Source organism: Cryptotermes secundus, unplaced genomic scaffold (genome assembly GCF_002891405.2).
Source record: "Cryptotermes secundus unplaced genomic scaffold, Csec_1.0 scaffold693, whole genome shotgun sequence".
NCBI classification, from domain to species: Eukaryota; Metazoa; Arthropoda; class Insecta; order Blattodea; family Kalotermitidae; genus Cryptotermes; species Cryptotermes secundus.
The window spans coordinates 864,855-888,655 of NW_019722434.1; the positions used below are offsets into that span (position 1 = coordinate 864,855).

General features: G+C 37.5%; 1 protein-coding gene across 2 annotated transcripts in view; it reads right to left on the bottom strand.

The window, feature by feature from the left end:
• Nucleotides 1-914: 914 nt before the first annotated feature.
• The window catches only part of LOC111861458 (synaptobrevin-1), a 29,538-nt gene continuing 6,651 nt past the window's right edge, over nucleotides 915-23,801 (bottom strand). Inside the window, exons 2-6 of one of the 2 annotated variants that reach the window (XM_023846067.2) lie at nucleotides 21,954-22,098; nucleotides 21,792-21,870; nucleotides 20,711-20,790; nucleotides 19,413-19,464; nucleotides 915-3,037 (exon numbers count right to left, since the gene is read on the bottom strand). In XM_023846067.2, the coding sequence (XP_023701835.1) occupies nucleotides 2,895-3,037; nucleotides 19,413-19,464; nucleotides 20,711-20,790; nucleotides 21,792-21,870; nucleotides 21,954-22,098 (499 nt within the window). In that variant the 3' untranslated portion in view covers nucleotides 915-2,894. Of the gene's footprint in view, nucleotides 3,038-14,453; nucleotides 14,475-19,412; nucleotides 19,465-20,710; nucleotides 20,791-21,791; nucleotides 21,871-21,953; nucleotides 22,099-23,801 lie in introns of those variants that run through there. The other variant, XM_033750333.1, reaches the window with a different exon arrangement.

The following is a 23,801-nucleotide window of genomic DNA, read 5'->3' on the forward strand; positions in this document are numbered from 1 at the left end:
AGGCGATACAATGTGTTTTCTATGGGGTAGAGGCTGAGCTGAGCTTGCTGCCTGCTTCTGGTAGTTTCTTGGCTTACTCTTTGACCCTAAAGATGGAGGGGATCTGTTCCTCCAAAATGTTGTGCTGTCACCTAACCCCCTAGCATTAAAATCTGAGTTCGTAACTGTTTGTAGTCTGTGCTGTGAGAACCTTGAATCCAGCAGAGCTGAATTTGTTTCCTTAGAATCAGCTGTTTGTTTAAAAAAGTATAAGTGATCAACCACAACACAGAGTAGGACAGATCTGCCATTTTACACACCAGAAGCCATTTACATCAGTTTAGGCTACTTGGGTTAGAACTGTCACAGCCAAAGAGATTGGCTCCTTAAGCAGTTAATCCAGCACATCTGTCAGTAGATGTCGTGAAATGTGACATAACCATGTTTAGAGATCTAGAGCAGACCGTCATATTATCTATGCCTTCTGTTGGTTGAAGGTCATTTGAGAAAATAGTATAGGCTTTCTATGCAACTGCAGTTACCCTTCAGACATCCTGTAGTTCTGTGGGAGTCTTGCACCACTTAGCTGTCTTCAGTGAATTCTGTAGCTCTTTTCTAAGATAGCCCTCTGAGCAGTCCTGTTTAATGGGGTATTTTGATCACTTGGTTTCGTGATGTATGTTCCCAAGAGATGGAATCTTAATTCCGAAAAACCTCGTCACATGGCTAATATGAGGCTCTTTCATTTATGTCATGGCCCTATTTTCAAGTGCGACTAATCTCGGTTTGAAAATCACAGCTTATGTTGATCTATAGACTATTTTTATTTTTGGAGACAGGCTAAAATGAAGAAAGGTAAAGTTTAAGCATATCATTTACCTGTGTTGGTCGGGGATGTGTGTTGAATCTACAGAGGTTATATATTTATACCATAATAAAAGAAATGTGATATTTAATATTTATACCCACTAAACTTTACAGTATCAGTATTAACTTTACATTTTTCTATACACAAATATTACATGTATGTTGTTACATAGGAAAAAAGAAAACATTTGTAAACAGCATTTTACAATGGGCAAACATTTCATGTGTGAATTCATGAAATTGTTCACAATAATTATAATGATACACTGTTGCCACATATCTTTCTTAAATAAAATATTTATATTTCAACACACAAATTGAGTTGTTTAACAAAAGACGGACTGTGATGAGAACAAAAAGACGGGGAACAGGAGAACTACACAGCAGTCCGAGGGTTGCTAAGTTTCATAGGCCTTCCATGTCCTTAATACAAAATGTATGATTCTTGCGGTAAGAGAATAAATCAATGCCTAAGCTAGATTACACAAATTACAGAATGTTATGTTACAGATCAGGGCCCCCAACCTGCCGGTGTTAAACAGAGGTATTTATACATTGATAAGTGATCCAAGTAACAGATCTACTGTTGTTTTGTCCACCACATTAATCCTGTCAGCCCTAGCAGTTTCAGTGTGAAAACAAAACCTGATCTTAAAAAGTTACTACATATTTATTTTTAAAAATAAAACCCAAAGCCTAACCCTGTGGACTAGTTGGAGATAGATTATGAGGTTAGGCTCTAGGTCTTGTTTTTACAAATAAACTTTTGAGGTTGAGTGTTCTAATGTGGCAGACAACATGATGTAAATTTTGAAGTTACTTGAGGCACCTGTTAATATGTAAGTACCTGAATGAATTTTAAAATTCATGTCAGAGACACTGGCTCATATTATTATTAGCTCTTAGGACTTGGTCCACTTTAACAGGATTGGCCACAGGCTGTCCCATGCTACTAGCTCTGTGGCTGAGGGCACACTGCAACCTCAAACGCTGTGGCAAGTAAATCTCAATGCACAGCAATCTCAAAAACAGAAACCAAATAATGCCAACTATGAGTATGTTCCTCTTGATACCTTTGCCATGAGATGATGCGTTATCAGACAAGCTCAGACCTGCAACCCCTGGATACCAGAGGCATGTGCCTCACCCTTGAGCAACACACATCCCCCCTCGGGCAGTAAGACAGTTGAGTGCCATGAAAATAAGCAAAATTTCATTTTGGTGTTTTCTTCTTTTCCCGCCTTACTTTGAGATGCAGCTATTTTACAGGGACAGGGCAGACAATATTGTCGATAAATTGTGGAAAACAGAGTGCTGCAAACATTCCAATTTTACATCGCTCTGATATATACATACAACAACTAAAAGGCAAGGGGAAACACTACTATAAGCTGAGCAGTCTTGTAGATGCATGTGATAGGCTACACAAAAAGGAGAGCAAACTACTTTATAAAATCGTGAGATTCAGTAAGATACAAGGCTACTTGAAAACAATGGCAAAACAATTGTTGAGTGCCTGTCGCAATGGACAGCCACTTAATTCACACTGATTAAATAACAATTTTCTGTACAGGAGGTTATGCTATGTAGCCCACCCAAACAAAACTCTGCCACAAATTATTGATAACCTCGCTCATACGTGTTTGGTGTTCCATAAGTTGGTGCCTCGCGCTACATTTACCTATCTGCAAGGGACAGTTTTGCTTCCCCCCCCCCAATATTCGAAACGTTTTCTTTATGGTAGAGTGCCATGCCATTTGTGAACCCAGGTGAAGAAGTGAGAGGAAACATAGTATGAGGCTTTGTAGAGGGCAACCATTTATTGCATAAGCCAAGGAACCCAAACTGTAATATCGAGTTTTGTACCATGCCTCACTCCTTTCCAAAAATAAGACAGAATATGATCAGATATAATCTCTCAATCTGCTGGCATCAGTTTTTTAATGTATTCCTTTAAGCTAATTTGCAGTGCTTGAGAGCTACAAATTCATTATTTCAGTTTTGGTTGCTATGCCAAAGGGTTGAAAGCAGACCTGGGGGTATACAGTTTAGGCTGAAGGCTTGGTATCTGTGGTGCCTGGGGCAGATGCTGGTGCTCCAGCTGGGATGGCAGCATCAACACCACCTGCTGGCTGTTGTTGGTAATACACTGAGGGTGGACTGGTGGGATTCGACTCAGGCATGAACTTGACTGAAAAGAGCAAAGAACTGTGACATTAGATTTTGAGACAGGTGGATCATTTTGCATCATTAAAGAATTAACACATTCAGTGCCAACCCCATTACCTGGTGGGTTCAGTTTACCACATGCCAGTGCAAATCATGTCAAGTGACAGCTCTTTCCACTGTTTTTACCTACAGAGAAACTTATAAGTGCAGCTTGTCAAAGCTTGAAAGAGTCAAGACATGCAATGATTTTCACTTGTTTCTAACTTATATTTATTTTTTGAATGTAGTAAATTCAAAATCAAATTCTTTGTGAAAAAAAGACTGGCCCAGACAGAATCCCAGTACAGGATCATGGCAGTGAATGCGCAAAGGTTAGAGTGCAGAATATGGCTTGGATGTGTTACTTCATTGTTCCACATTCTTTTATCTTCATAGGTCAATTATGCTGAGGAAACCAAAACCATATTCTGCAAATTTACTGTGTTTCAAGATCCCTGGTAAATAGTGACAGATATTTCACCTTATTTTAATTGCTGTAGCCTGAATGCATAAACACATTACAACACCAATACCTCAGCTACAAGTTCTGGAAATGAAATAGCAGTATAGTGGCACTACACTACACAGCACACTCACAACTTAGGGACTTACGGGTGTCGTGGCACTGCTGTGGCTCCAGTTTTCCTCTGAAAAATTTGATACTTTTGCAAAACCAGAATCTTCACCTCCCATTCACAGGAGAGATCAGATCTGCTGTGACATGCAATCTAAAGTTATCAAATGTTTGCCCCCCCCCCCTACTGTACCTCTATGTGTCGCTGATCTGCCTCATTTTGGATGAAGTTTCACAAACTGGATTTTCTGAACAGATATAGAAAGTGATATAGCTCATTGTGTCAGGACTGAAACCTCCATTATGTCCAAAAATTAAATACCACAGAACTTCCACGCTGCCTGCAGCAGTGCCACATAACCTATATTCAGAAACTGCAGAGGACAGCTGAACTTATGGGATGTGATTCTACAGCTCAGAGGAATGTGCTGCCCCTCTCTTCAGGAATGAGGAATAAGCCACTCAAATTCAACTGAACTGAAAGAAATATAAAACTGGACTGTGATGTGATGTCCACATTTCTTTGTGTTCTTTGCTCAGGTGAGTGCTGAAGCCGTCACTCACTTGATTTGCTATGGCTCAGTTCCCAGCAAGGGCAGAGACAATTTTCTTCTCCACATCCAATGGCTCTGGGCTCACTTGATCTCCTGTTGAATGGTACTGGGGTCTTCCCTCATGGAGAAAGAGACCAGTTACTTCCATTCAGATCTGAGGTGTAAAATGCTTTGGCTTCACCTCTGTGGCCACTATACACCTCTGTCTGGTGTTTATCATCAGAAGTAAATGCATGAAGTTCATGAAATGAATGCATAAAGGAGATTGTATGTTTTTGAACCACATTTGTTGTGTTCAGTACTGCTTTACACATTTGGATAAGATAGTGGATGGATGATCTGCGCTGAAAGATAGGTGTTTCATTTCTGTTGTATGGGTTTTAATGTTCAGGCTTAAATTGAACTTGTGAGATTTGAGGTTCTTGTACCATAGAGTATGAAAATTACTGTCATCTGGGTTGTGACATGTGCATTGTGAAAGCAGCAGGTTCCTCTGAAACTGTTGGTACCTATCCACCAGACTGCATCGCGTCTCATCCGAGACAAAAACAGCCTTCAGTCCAAAGATGATACATTTTCTCAGTAATGATATGTGATACAAAAGAACTGGATATCTCTTCTCTTCAGGTTTTCCTCCCAAGGCTTCATGTGCATTTGTCCTGCCCATCTCATCCTCCTTCATTTGATCAACCTAATAAAATTTAGTGAGAAATGCAAGTTCTGATATAACAGATTGCTGAATGTTGTATGGAATGTGAAATTTTTACAAAATGTACATAACCCTTTTTTGTAACAGACATGTAAACTTTATGCATCCAAACACACTAATTATTGTTTTACATGTAAACTAATGAATCTGTTGGTACTTTTTATTTTCTTCCTCTTTCTATCTTTCGTCTGTTTCAAACGTGATTCTGCTAATATATTGAGAGTCAAATGACTCAACTGAGATGAAAATGAAAATTTAACTACTGTTAGCACAGTATCAACTTTCTGTCCTCAGCCAGTTCCCAGACAGTTGTCATGTGGTCAGTTTGTATTTAATCTTTTTGGTATAAATCCAGCAAATACTCATATCTGTGTAGCATGTCTGAAGGTGTGAAACCAAACACTTGCTAATACAGTTACAGTTAATCTGTATGTCAGAGAATCTGATCAAAATATGAAATATTGAAATTGCTGTTCACACTTGAGTACATACTTTAAAGGACACATGACATTTAGGAAGGCAGATGAGTCACTTGTCTATTCAGACAAAAACTTGACAATTTCTTCAAACCTGCATTATTACATTCAAAAACAAGTACAAATTCTGAGTCTTCTATCGATGAATGAATATATTGTCCTTTTATAATTTTTAAATAAAACCTCTATGGTGATATTCTTTTATTTATTTTCATCGGCACTACTAATATTATTAAATTTTCCATTTATATTCTGAGTTTTCTTTTTGTCTTTTAGAGCTACCTTTTGCTTCACTAATCTGGATTATCTCTTAATCCAGATGACCTTCCTCCCCCATTAACTCTGGATTAGCAAAAGTGTACTGTACTAATTTCCAGCTTGTTGTGACGATTATAAATTTTGGAACTCTACACACACTGAACAGATGAACTCAGCAGGGAGTTGATATCCACACACCAACACAATAAACAAAAGACACACCTGACAGTCATATGCAGCATGGCTGAATCAGCAATTTTATACACTTTTAGAGATTTTAAAATTAAAAATAACAATGTATTCACACATGACACACACTAAAGATGACACAGCAACATTTTTAACAAGCGTGTATACACCTGATGATGGCTGAAACTTGTTGTAATAAGATGTATGACAGTCTAAAATAAGTGTTGCATTTAAGACAGTGGTTACTAGTATGTACAAAAGGCAACACTACTAGTGCAACAGGATGTTAATGTACAGTGTTACTGCATATTATGATACTGACAGGGAAAACAACCATATTCCAGCTGAAGAATGGATGCTTCTGCTTGTTCATAATGAAACCCAGCCACTGACAAAATGTATCTGTTGGGCTGAAGAGAAGCCTGCATCTGAAGTGCCAGTTTCAGCTGTTGATTAAAATGAAGTCAGAATGGTTTGATATGTGTCAGTGATTTACTGAATTTTTACTTCAGTCCACATTGCCAGAGCTCAGTTTTAATTCACTTTAATTCAGGGAGCAAGTTTACTTAAGTGGTACCCCTTCTGATTTGTAGCCACGAATGTCTGGTTCAGATCTCAGTTGGGACACTGATTATCCTGACTGAGGTTTGTCATCATAGTCCTAAGTCCCTCAAGGTAAATGCTGGAATAGTACTTCAATACAGGGAATGGCTGCTTTATTTCACATCTTTTCACATTTATTATTCACTCATCATCCTGTCAGTCAGTGTTATATAAGCTAAAGTACTGACACAGTTAAATAAGTCATAAATAAACAGACATCATCTCAGATGAGTGTGTCACAGCAAACAAAACTCTGTTAATGTCACTTCACTGACATGGTAGCCTATTCTTGTCTCTATGAATGCTGATATGGGGGCAGGTGGAAGGAGGCCCCCCCCCCTTTTGATTTTTGGAAAAATATCAAAATTGAATAAAGGAATGAAATATTTTGACATTAATGCCAAAAATTAAAATTATTTTGAAAAATGTATTATTTTAACCTGGATACCCCAAGAAAAACAATAAAATTAGTCTGAAACAGTTTAAATATAACTTTGTAACCAAATTTTCTGGCTTAACCTCCCCCCATAAAAATTCTTATGGCCACAATTCTTATCCCTGTTATTTAAATGATTATGCCTTTTTTAAAACAAACTGCATACAGTAAACACATTGTGGAGGTATAGTGTCTGTGCGCACGTTACTTATACAAAGCATTCAAACAGATTTTGATAAAATTTTGAATTTTAGGTGTACATTAAAATTGTTGCACTGATTTAGTTAGGTTTATATTATTCCATAATGATCCCTTACCTTGAATGAAACCTAAATTGAACTTTACTAATTTTCTCAAAAATTGTTTTTGCAGTGAAGGATTTGTATGTGATGTAAATTCAGATCTCATTGTCATTTGCTACCCTTGTTTGGACTATTCTTTTGATAATTGTGAATACTTCATGCACTGGATAAACTATTTTTGACCGAGCAGTGTGACTAGCTTTTAAAATGCATTCATATTTTCAATAAACTAGTATTAAGGTCAATCAGGAATTCAAAATTGCAAAGAACACATTTTTTAAAAACAGATGTACTTATAAACACACCTGGATTATTCTGAAGCAAGATGAAAGAGTCATTCTATTAAACAGCATTTGAACCCATGATTTTGGATTGTTTGTTGAGCGTTAAGCATCATCAAAATGACAACATTCAGCAGGCATAACATGCAGCACCCAAGGCAACCAAGTCTTGATCAAAATGCTTGTCTATGTGACTGGAAAAACTGAGTTTGATGGATTGATGACACAAATAGCCTATATCACAGGAGCCTCATAGATTCATGAGATACTGCAGCAGTTCCACGGAGTAGAAGCCTTGATAAGCTAGTACCTATTCAGCTGATCACGGAGTTCCCTGCCTTTCATATAACCCAAAGGTTCATTGCCATGTTCGCAGCAGTCTCCCTGTGGAACCTATTCTGAGCCAGTCCTCATCCTCACACCCAGTTTCTTTAATATTATCCTCCAATCTATGCTGATGTCTTTCAAGTGGTCTCTTCCCTTCATGTTTTTCCAAATAAAACTGCATGGACAAAACTGCAGTTCTTGTTTCTCTCATGCCAGGCTGCAGTCTGGCACTGTGACCCACATAGCCTCCTATCCATACTAGGGGCTGTTTTCATGATGGTAAACTGGCTGGAGCTTGAAGAAGAGCACTCCATCTAGTTCTGCGATTAAGAATTCATGTTGCTTTACTTCCATTCTGCCTATAGGCCCTTATAATGTGTTATTTAGACACGGATGGTTTTAGTCTTATGTAAAGTTAATTATCTGGGACAACTTCAAATGCAGTATAGTACTGAAAATGAGAGGTCTCCATTTGGTCATGGTTTGAGATATTTATTTGTAGCAGTACTATTGCCAGTCTCTGTCGTCTCTATGTATTCATATTATAAGCTGATTATGAATGGTGTTCAGTACTGAAAATTGTGTTTTCATAGAAATATACAATGAAGGGGTCTTCTTCTCAACTGTGCATGAACTGGAGAATGTTGTAGTAGGATGCGTTGTATCNCTGGAACATACAATGAACAATGCACAACTGTGCATGAACTGGAGAATGTTGTAGTAGGATGCGTTGTATCACAGGGTCAACTCAAACATGTGGGCAGAATTCTTTTGGTTATTGCTGTCAGCCAATCGGAAACAGGAGTCTTGGCTTTGATTATCTGCACTGAAGAAGAGATAATTTTAACAACTGAAGACAGTGCCAGATTTTCAATCCTAATTATATTTTTATCAAGGATGGATTCAGAATAAATGTAAATTTTGATTTTACATGTAATACATATTTAGGAATACTGTATTTTTTATTATAATTTTTGTATTGTGTTGCTTTCTGTGCTGCAAACATGCTTACATATAATATAACCTGAGTGTTCAAGTGAACTGTGTCCACTAACACCAGTTTCTGGGAAACTGTTTTGAAGTCAGGGCCCTTGTCAACATGGTAATGAACCTTTCGGCTCCATAAAATGTTTTGGAAGTTCTTGAGTAGCTGCACAACTGGTGGCTTCTCAAGAAGGGTTGAGCTCCATGAAGTTAGTTAACTGGTTTGGAGTCAGGGAATCAACTGCAGTTAAAATTTGACTTTGAAAAAAAACACCTTTTCAAATCTCACACTTGCAAGTACAGTAACCATATGGAAGCATGTGCAGATAGTGCAAAACAATATGGAGAATCAAAAAAGTGCATTAGCTTATATTCACCCAAAAGTGGACATGTAACACTCTAGTACTCAGATAAATATCTATCTTGATATGTCAGTTTAAATTGGGTTAGATTAGATTAGATTAAGTTCTATTAATTTTAAGTTAGGTTAGAGATTTATATGTACATCCTTCAACATGTTAAGTTAGATTCTGTTACAGACATACAAACAATCCTTTGATATAACTTTGTTCTAAGTAAATCCATAAATGCTGAACATGGAAATGGTTAATCAATACATGGTTAAAATTTAATAACAGTTCTTGACTACGTAATAAGCTACATGAAGTGGAATCATCTTGAAAGGCTAATATCATTCTGCTGCTGATTAAATCCCCTGTCAGTTCTTCTGTTTGTCCATTCAATGACAGAAAATAAAACTGCGTAAGGTGTAATGAATTGTAATCTGCATTAAAATTGTTGTGTGTTGTAGCTGTGTATCCAAACTTGAGAAGTTTTCACAGGAAGTAAACAAAACGAGGTCTTCTTAGGAATTCACGTGTGTCAATATGGATTTCTGTTCCAAATAATATCACTGTCTGAATCGTCGATACCTGATGATATAGACAGTGACAGTCTCCAAAACAGTGGAAAACCATTCCATCTTCAGATGGCCAAATACCAGAAAAGACTTAATTGTAGCTAGAAATGTCTGTGAAGCATCAGTCAGCTCGAACAAAGCAGAGCAGTACCGATGAGCATATGTCGTGAATGATGATAAGAAAAAGATGTGTCATGCTTCATCAGAACTAAAACAGTATTGTATAGAGTTTGGTAACAGAATTCTGTTTCATAAAATGCAGAAAATTTGTCATGATGTTTGCACAATAGAAACCACTGGCACTCTAATTTGTTACTATTGTAAATTATATTTACATGAATACATATGCACCCACACACAGACATACACACATGCAGATTGAGCCAATCACATGCACACGACATGCATCAGAAGAGAGAAGATAATGCACACCATAACAACCCAGCTCACAATTCAAAAACATTTTCGCATTTGGTGTCTGTCCCACATAGCAGAAAACCATAGAGTGAACTGTACTGAGGCCAAGAGAAGAAGTTCCATAGATCAACCCCCTCTACATCTCCCTTGAGCTGCTATGCTTACCCCTCCAATTTACTTCCCTGTATTCCCCTCTTGTCATCTAATCATTCTGTTACATAAATGTTGGCAGTGATAACCTTGATTAGTGACAAGACCTTTGGGCTGGTTTACATAGGCCAGAGGAGGTGGATAGGAATAGAGCAGGAGGGAGAGGGTGGGAAGCCTCAAATGTTGTCAACCCCATCATCCATGAGGCTTCTTTCTGTGACCTCAGTATAGTTTCCACATGTTCAGACAGAGACCACCCAAGACAGTTCTGCGTCCACAGAGCCTAATGCAGTGTGGTTTTGCTTCTTCATGTGGCAGTTTCTGAATTGCTGTGAGATGTATGAACAATATGCTTTAAATATTTAAATATTTATGAAAGTCAAGTAAGAAAATATCACTGTGCAGCCAGATGAAAAGTATAGAACACTGTCATGCAGAGTGAAGATGATGGTCCAATGCAAATATTACATTTCTTATGAAGTGTGAGGCTCCCACAGCACTGTCTGTGAGGACTGTTCATGTCTGGGATTTGAAGGCAGTGTTTTTCTCCAAAATGTGGATACCTGCTAGACTGCATGACACCACAACTCAGAAGACAGTGACCTTCACATTCCTTAACTGACATCAATGCAGCATATGAAGAAAATTTGTATTTAAGCACAATGCTCTCTACTTCCTGGTCTAGAAAACCGAAATTAATGGCCATGAGGATTTGTTACACTGACCACATGACACCCTCTATCTGCTAAAGTTGGCACTAACTTTGCTGACAAGCGGCAGTTGCTTGTTCGGTATAGTTTGCTTGCGGACTAAAGCCTCAGAGTTTGTTCTCTTTGGCTCTATACTTCAGAAACTATCCCCATGCAGCAGAGTCCTTCTTGAAAAACTAAAAGCTGTTCAGCTGCTCAAGAAATTCCTTGCCATTTATGGAACCTGAAGGCTCACCATGGTTGCTGTAAGAGACCACCACTGGACCTGATCCTGACCCAAATGAATCCAGTCCATACCATACTCTTTATTTTTCTAACATTAACTTTACTGTTATCTTCTGACCAGCACCTAGGTATCCTAAGAGATCTGTTCCTTTCAGATTTTGAGACAAAAATATCGTACACATGCCTGATATCTACCGCTGCTTTAAAGATGAGTAGGTAGTTGGTTCCTGCATTAGCCCATGACACTGAATGACATGCTAAATTATGTGATATCAGTACTTAGATGTGCTTTTTGAACTTCCTTCAGTGTATCCTTTTTCTGACATGCTCTCTTTCCATTCCCCTTCATATTGCATTCAATCACCCAACCATCTTATTTGTGTGCAGTGTGGAAGAGTTTGATTGTTAAAACAGGAACCACAGTGATTGAACTGTAGGTACCAATGTTGAAAATTCTGACCCCATCATCAGAAACAGTTCTAGTGTTAAAAAAGCAGTTATCTGTTGGAGACTATAGTCATGCTGCAGTATTCACATTGGACCATTTCAAGTGTTTAGTACAAATGAATATTGTAACTAATATAAAATGCATAAGTATGTAAATATAAAATGTATTTGTAATAGTGGCTGAAAGAAAAGAAAATGCTGTGTTTATGACAAACCTTGTCACTAGAAGTATGCTAAATTGCATGGTTTTTATCGAAAATCATAAAAACACAAAATGTATTTTAATGTTGAAAATTAAAGAAAGGTTAAGTAATCGCTTCTTGATGCCTCCTACAATTAGTCATCTCTTGCGTAGCATCAGAATAAAGTCTTTGATCGAAACACACCTATAATATTACAGTTGTGTGAAGTAAATAAAACGATGCAATGCTATGAGGTAGCAGCCCCACAGCAGATGTACTTCAGTGACAATTCCTATTGAAATGTGATGGATTTAATGAATGTCAGCTAGGAGCAGTAAATGTTTAGGGTTCCATTTTAAACTGGACAGATTCCAGTGAACTGATTACTTCACAGTGCTTTCTATTAGTGCACCCTGCAGTCTGACATGTGTGCAACTTGATTCAGCACAGGGTACATAGCTCATATGCATGTAAACATGTTCCTGTCTACTAACAGAACTGTGCTGGGACCATCTTCATTACTGGTAATGTTCATATTTTGGACAGCGCCACTAAGACAGAGAGATAGAGGAACAGAGACAGACAAATATGCCAACGAAAGATAGAGAGAGAGACACACACAGATTGATTATCGGCTGTAAATTACGTCCCACTTACTTCCATGCTTGATACAGGGCTACATTACCATTTGCTTTTTACTGTGCACACACACAGACACACACACACACAGACACACAATACCACAGGAAATTTCACATGTCAGCAACAAGCCATAACTGTATAAAATATGGCAGCATCACTGCTCCATTTTGTTAAAAATAAGAAAAAGAACCACTCAGCTGCCACCAAAATGTGTTTGTTCTGGTTGTGTACTAACTCTGGAATGTTTAAATATATGGCAGAATTCCACGTGGAAGAGCTGACACAAAGGATATAAATAATGAGCAACAGAATATTTCCACCTTCTGGCTTAGTGAGATCACCTTGAATCTGCTTCCAAACTAGATCTGTGTGTGTGATATCTGTGAATCAGTATAAAATGAAATGTCATCCATATTGTTAACCCTGTGCCCCCATACAGCCAGTCCAGTTGATCCCTTTATATTGGCAGCATGTCTTGCTGTGGAAATGCAACCCACATTGAACTGATGCATCACATGAAAGTGCAACATCTGGGCCAAAAACTGCTGTGCTGAGCCTGTGGAAATATTTCCTGTACATCCACCTCTCCAAATCTCCCTCAAGCTGTAATGCTTCTCCCTCCAGAATAATATCTTGTGTTCCCCTTCTGTTATCTTGCCATTCTGTTCACATGAGTGTTCATTTACTCTCAACCTTGACCATTGTCCTTCCTTCCTTCCCTTTGTTACTGACCACTTTCTGTCCTGCATACCTTGATGTAGCAAGTTCCTCTGGAAAGTTGCTACCAGATTACACAGCACTACACTGCAATAGACAGTCATCTTTGGACCTCTTTCTTTAAACATGATTGGAGTTTACTGGGGTTTTCGATTTTTTATGTGTTCCAGCAACAATTTAATTTGGAATATTGATACTGTTTATGAGGTCAAAGCCCAGTTTAATAAAGGATATTTGTACTGTTTTTATGGTCCAACCCCAATTTAATATTGAATATTGACACTTTGTGTGGTCCAACCCCAGTTTTATGTACTTGTATATTGTAGCATGTAGACCTGTTACTAGGTAACAACCACAAAAGAAACGTATTCCCATGGTAATGAATCCACATGCAAAATAGAGGAACTGTTGAAAACGATGTTTTCTATGCAGTGCATGTCAAAATGTTATAACCGGGAATGTTTGGAATGATGAGGCAGCCTATAAAATGAAGACTAAGAGGTTGGTGTGGGATGGTCACCAGCCTGAAAATTAGTCAATTGAAGCAATGAGTTCAGTCATGCAGTATTAGCCAGCAGGCAACAACATGAGCGTGGAAGCTGAAGGATCTCTGCTGTTAGAAGCCGTTACCAGGAAATGACTGGTGGAGAGTGTAACAGACTGAGAACACTAGTATGTGTAACAGTGATTTGTGAAGTGTGGAGATCAGTGGGGGGCACTATAATTAATTGTATTTATGAGTTGTGTGTGTATGTTTTCAATAAATCAAGTCATCAATCCAAACACTGTCTATATGTGTAGTCACTCATGCACATGACAACGTGGAATATTCATACTACAAGTGTTCCAACCCAGTTTAATGTGGAATACTGATATTGAACAGTACAACCATCTATGTTGTAATATTGTGTGTTTTTGTCAAAATTTTTTGCTTGGTTTACTCATCAACCCTGGAAATAGAAACAATATGCTCTTTTGAAACATCAGTGGACTTCTGCTGAACTACATGATGTTACAACCCAGAAGATGGTACTCATCGTAGTTTATTCTGTGAAAACATCAAATCTAATTATTTGTGTGGTCTCACCCTAGTATGTATAATGTGGAATATTGGTATACAGCTGAGAGTCCCTTATGTCTACACCACCTCCTGAAGACGGGACGTAATTTAGGCCAATTGTTACACACAGACACAATCAAATCTAATAGGCAACATCCACTGTGTTGATGTTTCTAACCTGGGCAGCATAGTGGCACACATTTCTTTTGTTTGTGAGTTTTCGTTTACATTTTTTTGGTATTTTTTACATGAAGTTGACTATAAAAGAGAAAAAACAGAACAATATGTAATCATCTGCTGAAAGTGAAGCTAATTACAATTATTGCATCACCTGTCATTCTCCATGGTTTTTCTTATCATGGGCAACTTCTTAATATAATTATTATGATATATATATACAATTGTATTACCTGTCTGGAAACTTCAGTTATATGTAGTGACATATAACAAAAGTCACTGATATATTAAAAAGCAACCAGAATAAAGCTCCATTCTGCATCCTGTGTAGGTTCATTATTACCTTTCAGGAGGAAAGGATATGTGTAAAAATTTAGGTGAAAGAACAACTTTCCTTCATGACCTGCACACACTTTGTCCATTCTAATACACTGTGTTCACAACTTGGTTTTTTCCACAAAACTATAAGAATTAAAACTTAGGAAGCAGAAGTCTGAAAATCTCCCACCCCATCAAATATTTTAGTCATAATATTTGTTATTCTTTGCAACTAATAGTGTAAACTATGAATTTCAATTCAGTGGCTTGACATTCCAGGTTTATTGAAATTTTGTAAGATATGTCTCAAATGCATTATACAGCTGTTTGTTTTATGTTAAGTAAGCTGAAATAAAAATAAATACCCTTGAGAAATGAAAAATAAAGAAATGACAGTAGTTAAAAATATGACAGAGCCTAGATTTTGAATCTTATAATAAATTAGTACCAAATTTTATAAGGTAGTGTAAATATTTCATCAGAATTCCCATTGACTCATTGCTTTTCCCATGAATCTTGATAGTTCTTGTACATGGAGTCATTCTCTGAAGGGTGTATAGAACAGTACCTGGCCATGTGCAACCCACTGTTTACAGCATTTTGTGTAAAATCATTTCCATTGCTCATAGAAGGTAAATACATGAAACAAAGACAATTATGGGCAGACCTCTGCCGTTATGCAGCTGTATTATACTGTTCCTGAAAGTCACGTTACAAATTTTGTGTTGCTTAACACCTTGAGATATTTAAATAACATCCCTCATATACTATTAGGTCCAAAAGTGTACAACTACATGGAAAAGATGAAGTTAAACTCATTATTAATATACAGTGGGTTAGCTGTAAGGTAACCTAATTAGAATGCAAGAGGTGGGGGGGTTACTGTCCCTGCTACATCTTCATGTAAGCCATTTAGTAAAATTTTACTGTTTGCCTTTGAATATTCAGGATATAAGAGTAATTTCTTTTTTAATACTTTTAATTGTTATTATTAATATTTGGTATTTTTTCTTTTATTTGGGAAATTTTGAATTTTTTAATTCAGAGGGGCCGATGCTTGGCATGCCCCCCTTGCTGGCATCGGTGAGAAAAGAGTGTATATGTTATTCCAAAATTTAAGTGCCTTACTAAAACCATGAAGACCACAGGAAAGCTAGGAAATGATTGAACTGCAAGAAGTTCCATAAAATTGAGCCATTAAGTATGTCTAAACTTTGCATATTGAAATCTTGACTGTTTACAGCTAGAACTATTTAAACTTCATATTCTTCTCTTAAAAATATTATAAATATATACCAGGATGTGCCTACCATAACATAAAAGATACAAATATGATGTTTAAGGTTTTCATGGCAGTGAAGATTTATATTTCTGCTGCACTATGACTTATATGGTCTGATAGGCAGCTGCCAACATTTTGTAGAAATACACTGCCACCATATTCAGTGTGTATTAAACCCATGGGACCATAGTGCAAAAGATTTATGTAGAGTTTTCTGTCCACAGTTTGAGACTTAATTTCCAGTTCAAGACTTAGTTTTTCATAAGATAAAAATTTTCTGACATGTGGCAGATCCATTATCACAACAGCCAATGGTTATTTTAATTTATTTGCATAATCAAGGCTCATTCTGGCACGGTTTCAAGCAGTACAGAGTTTCCAAGCCTTAAATACACATAACGTGCATCTTCTTAATAGAGAGACAATGTTGTACACTGCAGTAACACAAAGATCTTGACTGATTTCATTGGTTAAACTGAGGCCATGGAAAGAAGTCACATGAATCAACACCATCCAAGTCTCCTTTGAGCTTTTACACTTCCCTCTCCAGTGTACTTCCATATAACCACCTCCAGTTGTCTAGCCACTCGGGACACACAAATTGCTGGTAGTGATAACCATGGTTAGTGAAAAATACTTTGGGTTTGAGGTACATCAAGGGAGGCTGGGGTGGGGATACAGTGTCAGGCATATGAGAGCCTTCAGAACTGCCATCTCTGCCATCCATAGACTTCTTTTGTGACCTCAGTATAATAGAGTACAGTAAACTCTCCTTAATCTGGTTACAGTTAATCCAGATCAAAATATATGAAAAATGAAGAATTCTGTTCACAGTTGAGTAAACACTTTAAAAAGACACATGGGACTTAGGAGCAAGAGTGATTAGAGCAAGAGAAATTTCAGACTGTATTGAGGGCAGTTGGAGAGACTGAAACCACGCAAGGCGGTGTGAGTACAGGAGCAAGAGGGATTAGAGCAAGAGAAATTTAAGACTGTGCTGAGGGCAGCTGGAGAGACTGAAAACCACACAAGGCGACTTGAGCTGGATGTAGGAGCCCCTAGAGTTCTGCTTCTGAGAGTGGAAGGGATAGCTGCAATGATATTTATTTTATTTGTTTTCATCAGTACTACCTATATTATTACATTTGCCATTTATTTGTTTTCTAATTATTTTTCTTTTAGGACTATCTTTAGCTTCATTATCTGGATTATAGCTTAATCTGGATGATCTCTCCTCCACCAAATTAATTGGATTAGTGAGGGTTTACTGTACATAATTTTATTCTATCAAAATTGTATAATGCTTCAACTGCAAATTATAAATCACTCCGTCCAATGTGACCTGTAAGTTTTTTACTACATAAAACTTAACACCCTTACATGTGTACATACTTTGCGTGTAAACAAATTATGTGAAGTGGTTTCCTATTTGCAGTGATGTTTGCCCTCTGAAGATGGTCCACAGAGACCGAAACATGTAAGGGTGTTAAGTTTTTATGTAGTAAAAAACTTACAGGTCACATTGGACGGAGTGATTTATAATTTGTAATTGTTATTGTGACGGACCAGAATGAAACAAATCAAACGCTTCAACTGCATTCCAGTTAGTTTGTCATTGCCTGTGTAAATTGTGGAGATCAACTCAAAGTTCAACCTTAATGCATGTTGGCTGAAACAGCTTTTGTTTCATGAATGGTGCAAGTTATCATTAAAGCATACATTTATGGCGTTCCGTGAGGACATAAAGACACCAATCTGTGGGGTTGCAAAAAGCCCTTTCTTTGTGACAAAAACACTCAAAACTGAATTCAGGTGCTTAAATAGATGTGTTTAGTTCAAATATTTTGATAAACAGCACAGAGTGACGTAAACTGCCAAGCTGAGTCTGTCTGTCCACACATGCTTAGTTACAGAGTGTCAGCCATCCCACAATTTGGTTCCAGTTAAAACTGTGATGCAAACATTGTATCTACTCAGAGGTTGATTTAATGACACCTTATCAACTGCATAGCATATACAGTATTGATTTAATTGATGCTGAAGGAAGAAGCAGTGGACTGTTTTAAAGTTCTGAAGAAAACCATGAAATATCTCAGTCAGGCAGCCAACCTCTGGGCCAAGAGTCTAACTAGGGATGTGATCTGAACCAAGCATCTCCCACATAAAATATCTTGAGCATCATTGTTGCAACAAGCTGTTCAGTGACATAATTTATGAATATACCAAAAGAAACATAAAAGTAAATTCTATTTGATCAAGGAATGCCATCCTGAACTCTGGTCAGCAATCTCAAGATGTTTAAACATGCATTAAAAATGACACAGAGTGGGCCAAATTAGACTCTCTTGCACAAAGTTCCAGACACAGTAACTGAAAATACCAAATAAGTGCAGGTTTACTGCACAGCACAAAAATTTACATTTCAAACAATATTTGGATTCATATTTGTTTGATTCTTTATGATTAAAATTCTCAATAACAATGTATTTGCTTTGTGTATGTTGGTTACTTAATAACACTTTCAATATCGAAATTTTTATAGTATCAGCTTATATATGGGGTGATAGGAAATGATGAATTGAAAAGGATTTGGAAGAAAGCAGTCATGGCATAATCAGGTACTGTCCTGGCATTTTCCCAGGGGACTGAGTGAAACTATGAAAACCATCAGTCATGATGGCTGGTGTCCTGAATGCAAACGTTAGAATGTTACCTCTAGACAAACCTGTTCAGTGTGATATGTCTGAGAAACCAGAAAGTGGTTTATTTATACTATTAGACTCTCAGGACATCATCTTAAACTGGACTGAACTCTTCCACTGGCAATAAGCTATACTTTCCATACTACCCTGCATTTGTTATGATAACAGCAGTGAAGCTGAGTGACTGTCAGAATGACCTGATGTAAGACACTACAATACATGGTACTGTGTCTTACAGACTACTCTCTGCAGCCACTGAGCTTCAACATAATCAATTTATACCACAGTAAAAATATGAAGTTTTCTGTATAACTGTTTAGAAGGTGAGGATGCTTGGTTAACCGATTCAGCCAAGGTTATTTAATAATACTTTATATATTTCAGAATTTATTTAGCATTGTATGAGATCACTGGCTTTCACCAGGAAAATCAAGAAGACCTCAGGATATGAACAAGAACTGAGCAGGTTATCTCTCTAATGCAAGTCAGCCCAATGCTTCAATTTGGAATCAAGAATGAGACAGCTGTAACTGCATGATGAGGCATTATTTTGGTTCAGTTTGGCAGTCCTACACACTGTGTGGGACTTCAGAGTAGACATAGTGTGCAACCACAGCAAAAGCAAATGGTGATCCTTGCATCACTCATTGCCAGTTTATACATTGTCATTTCCACCACCACCACCATCATCATTACACTGAGAAGATGATCACTCACCTACAATGATGGCTAATATTACCAAACCAATTACTCCCATAATGATCATCATCTGAAATATAAAGGGAACACTCATTAATAATTATCATTATTATTTATTATCATTCAACAATCCCTACATACAGGTATTACACCATTTGGATAAGAAAATTGTCAGTTTTACATCTAATTCTCGTGCATATCTTTACAGTATACACTGCACCAACCTAATATAGGGAGTTTGTCATCTGAATAACATTATCTAGATCTAGTTACCATTAATTTCATTGTCTTTACACAAATACAACAGATTAATCAGCTATACATTACATGTTAAAACATTGTAATCTTTAAAAATTTGTCTACATGATGTGCGACTATTAGCACCACTAATCACTCGAAGAACCCGCTTTTGCAATTTAAAAATGCTTTTACTTTCCCCATCCCCACCCCACAATTAGATACCATTTCTCATACGTGACTCAAAATTCGAAAAATAAATAATTTTTATCATATATAGACTCATTATTTCTTTTAATATTTTCACCATATAAATTACTTTGCATAGCTTTGCTTTTAGAAATTGAGCATAAGCGCACCATTTTAGGGTTTCTGTCATGTGAATTCCAAGAAATCTCAGTTCTGACTGATATACTATTTCTGTATTATTAAAAACTATTTGTGGTCCTAACGGATCTCTCCGCTGTTTTGAATGAAATGACATGGCAGATGTCTTTTTAGTATTTATTACAAGGTTATTTTTTTGAAACCATATTCTAATTCTTTCATAACGTTCATTATTTTATATTGAAGGTCAAGTTCATCTTTTCCAGTAATTAACAAATTGGTATCATCTGCATATAAAACCAGCTTTGCTCCTTGAACATTTTCTGTAAGATCATTTATGTAGAGTAAAAATCTGATCCCTGTGGTACACTATACTTCACTTTCCACTGAGGCATGATGTTAATCTAAAGCATATTTAAATATTCAGTTCCTACTATACACACACACACACACACACACACATACATACACTTCTTAGAAATGAAATCTCCATTTTGGAGACCAGCTGGTTATTGCTGTTTACAGAAATAATTGCTGTTTATTGTGGAAACCATAAGAAACACAGATTGCATAGCTTTTGAATGTTAAAGCAAGTGGTTCATGCACTATCCACTCTGCGTTAAAGGGTTCACCCTTCATCAGTGATGTCCATCCTGTAGTGAACATATAGATGTAATCTTGCCTGCTATCCTGTATGATTCTTTTACTTCTCCCCCATAAATATTTGAACTCAGCTGCATTTCCATACATACCTTAAGGTTCTGCAGCCAGAATTTCCTCTTGAGTTTGCCAGCTTGCTGCTCAAATTGTGAGGCCCCATGCTGCAGGGCATCTGAAACAGAATTAAACAACTAGGCTGTATTTATTTTGCACGTGACTACATGATCTTGATGCATGTCACCAAGAAAGTAATATCTTATTGTTTCAGACTTGTTCATGAACTTCCATGCACAACATATGAAGTTGTGTGTGTTCTGAGAAATCATTTACACATATCAAGTAATATATTTACTGAAAATGAATATGCTTAAGCAGAGAAATTGTTTCAATTGTATCTCTTTACTTTTCAAAATTTTCATGAAAATAATAAATTAATCATTAAAATAATATATTACACAAATTTTAAATGCACTCTGCTTAACCATTGAAAGCACAATGATAACTATATGTACAATCTGCTTTAACATTAAAAAACTCTGCATTTTGCCAACTCTGTATGTTTATAAGTCTCATGTGATTCTCACAGCAAACAGCTATTATTCCCTAAACAGCCTTAACTGGCTGGTTGTTGGTATGGAGACAGGCTGTGCTTCCTTTGAGGTAGGAACTGATTGCTTAAATATTATTTAGAAGAATTACAGGCTTCAGAGTGTCAACATGGAATTTAATTACTCACTTTCAAATTTAAAAAGCCCTAAGGTGACACATAGTGATTTGAATGTCTGTGATATTGATTGATGTTCCCACTTCAGCTTCATAAAAGTGGTTTTCCATAAGTAATATGTACATATTAAATCTTCAGAACTCCAGTTCATCTGAATAATATTTTGAAATTTAGATCCTATCTGACACAAACCATACCGCTTCTACATTGCAGAGACCTACAAGTTAATGCTCTTTACAGAAATAATGGCTGTTTATTGTGAGGATTATACAAAACACACAAATACAGTGAGTGGCAAAATGCAGATTTTCTGGATGTCAAATCAGCTGGTACATGCAGTAACTGCTTTATTTCAGAGGATTTAAGATGCAATGAACGTAAAGTCACAAGCAGTGCATTTGGCATGCCAATAATAAAAATTAGAGATGCTTTACAGCAGATCACTTCACCTGCTCGATCATCCAGTTCCGACAGCTTCTGGTCTCTCTCCAGGACTTTCTCCACATTTGTCTTCATTATTCCCACTACCTACAACAATAAAACACAAGAGATTAACTCAGCAGTACACCACTTATGCAACAACTGCAAAATGGAAAATTGTTAGAGCTCACTTCATCCACTTGTGCCTGGGTCTGCTGTAACCTCTTCTGGGCTGCAATCTGTTGTGGGGTTCTTGGCCCCCCCACAATGCCTCCATCTTCTCCAGGCTGAAGACCACCGGTACCAGGAGCAGAATCAGTAGCGCCGTCAGCAGACCTGTCAGTTTCCAGAAGAAGAGAACCTCATTCAAGTGATATCCTGCATTAAGTTAACCAACTCCACAGAGCACAGTCCTTCTTGGGAAACAGTAGTCACTCAGCTAGGCAAGACATTCCTATATTTTCCAGGAACCCAGATGTTCATTACCCTGAAGTGAAGTCTCTTCTGGAATGTGATGCCATGTAGCATGGTGGAAGTTTATTGGTGTTGCTCTAAAGTGCTGCTTATCTTCTACCAGACTCCATGGCGTCACATCCCAGGATATAGCATTCTTCATAGTCACTAGTGAGAGAACCACAGGTTTAATAATATTCATTAGATTGTTCACAGCAGCCTGCCACAGTCAAGATCTCTTCTGTTTAAAAGTATTTCGCTGCTTATCCTAGAGTAGTCAGGATAGAACCATATTGTTGTATTAATGTTTAGTACATTTCCTTCTTTCATCAATTTTTATTTCATTCCAAAAATCCAGGGGGAGAACAAATGCATAGCTTGTTCCTCCCACCAGTTCACATGCTTGGGAATATAAAAGTATTTAATCAATACCATTAACTCACTCACTCACTGAGGTGAGCCTTCTTGAGAAGCTGCCAACTGTGCAGCTACTCAAGAACTTCTCAGCATTTTATGGAACTTGAAGGTTCATTACCGTGTTCACAAAAGCCCTCCAGTAGTCCATCCTGAGCCAGATCAATCCAATCCATACCATCCCATCCTATCTCTTTGAGATCCATTTCAATATTGTCCACCCACCTACCCCTTGGTCTTCCCAGTGGTCTCCTTCCTTCTGCTTTCCCACCAATATCCTATATGCATTTCTTCCCCCCGTTCGTGCTACATGCCCTGCCCACCTCATCCTCCTTGACTTGATCATTCTATGCTTGGAGAAGAGTACAAGTTATCAAACTCCTCATTATGCAGTTTTCTCCAACCTCCTGAATACCATTAACTAACTGCATGGTGTAACTGGAGGAAGAAGTGACGGAGGTGCACATATTCAAAAACAAATAGACAGGCTTATGAAATAATAGAAGCAGGTAAAAAGTAAAAAAGTAAAGCCATCCCTGTGACAGGCCATGAAGGCCCATAGGGTTGTGAGACGCTGAGGCTCCCACATTATCTAGACAGTCAGCTCAAAGATGGCGGTAAGGTTGTCAGCCTTACGCGCCAGCCGCGGTTTACTCCCCAGGAAAATTATTTACCCCCAAGAACATTCAAAGAATAATCCTGGCAGGGGTGGCCTGTGTATAGGGACTGCGGAACTGCAGCGCCCCCAATTTCCACTTGATATTATCGATAACATTTATATAATGAGTCCTTTTTTCTTTAATTCTTTCTTTATACTTGTACAATACAATATATAATCCTTAAGCTTAATGTCAGTAGCCAAATCTTTGTATGGAACTGTGAGTTTCACAGTTCTAGCGGCGAGGTGTTGATTGACTGTGCGCATGCGCACACAGGAAGCTACACGCGAGGCTGCAAGGGAGAGGGAGCACTGCAGGAACGACAGTGCCGACCGGTGCCGACCCTGGCGTGCTGGTGGAAGGTAGTTTTTTTTACTCTGCATGTGTTGTGCTTAAAAAATATGAGTTAATTGTGGAATTAGATTATTATCCTGGTTCCAGCTATTTTATTTGATTCATTTTTTATTCGGTTTTTTTATTCAGAAAACTTTAACCATGGTCTTGCATCATCCC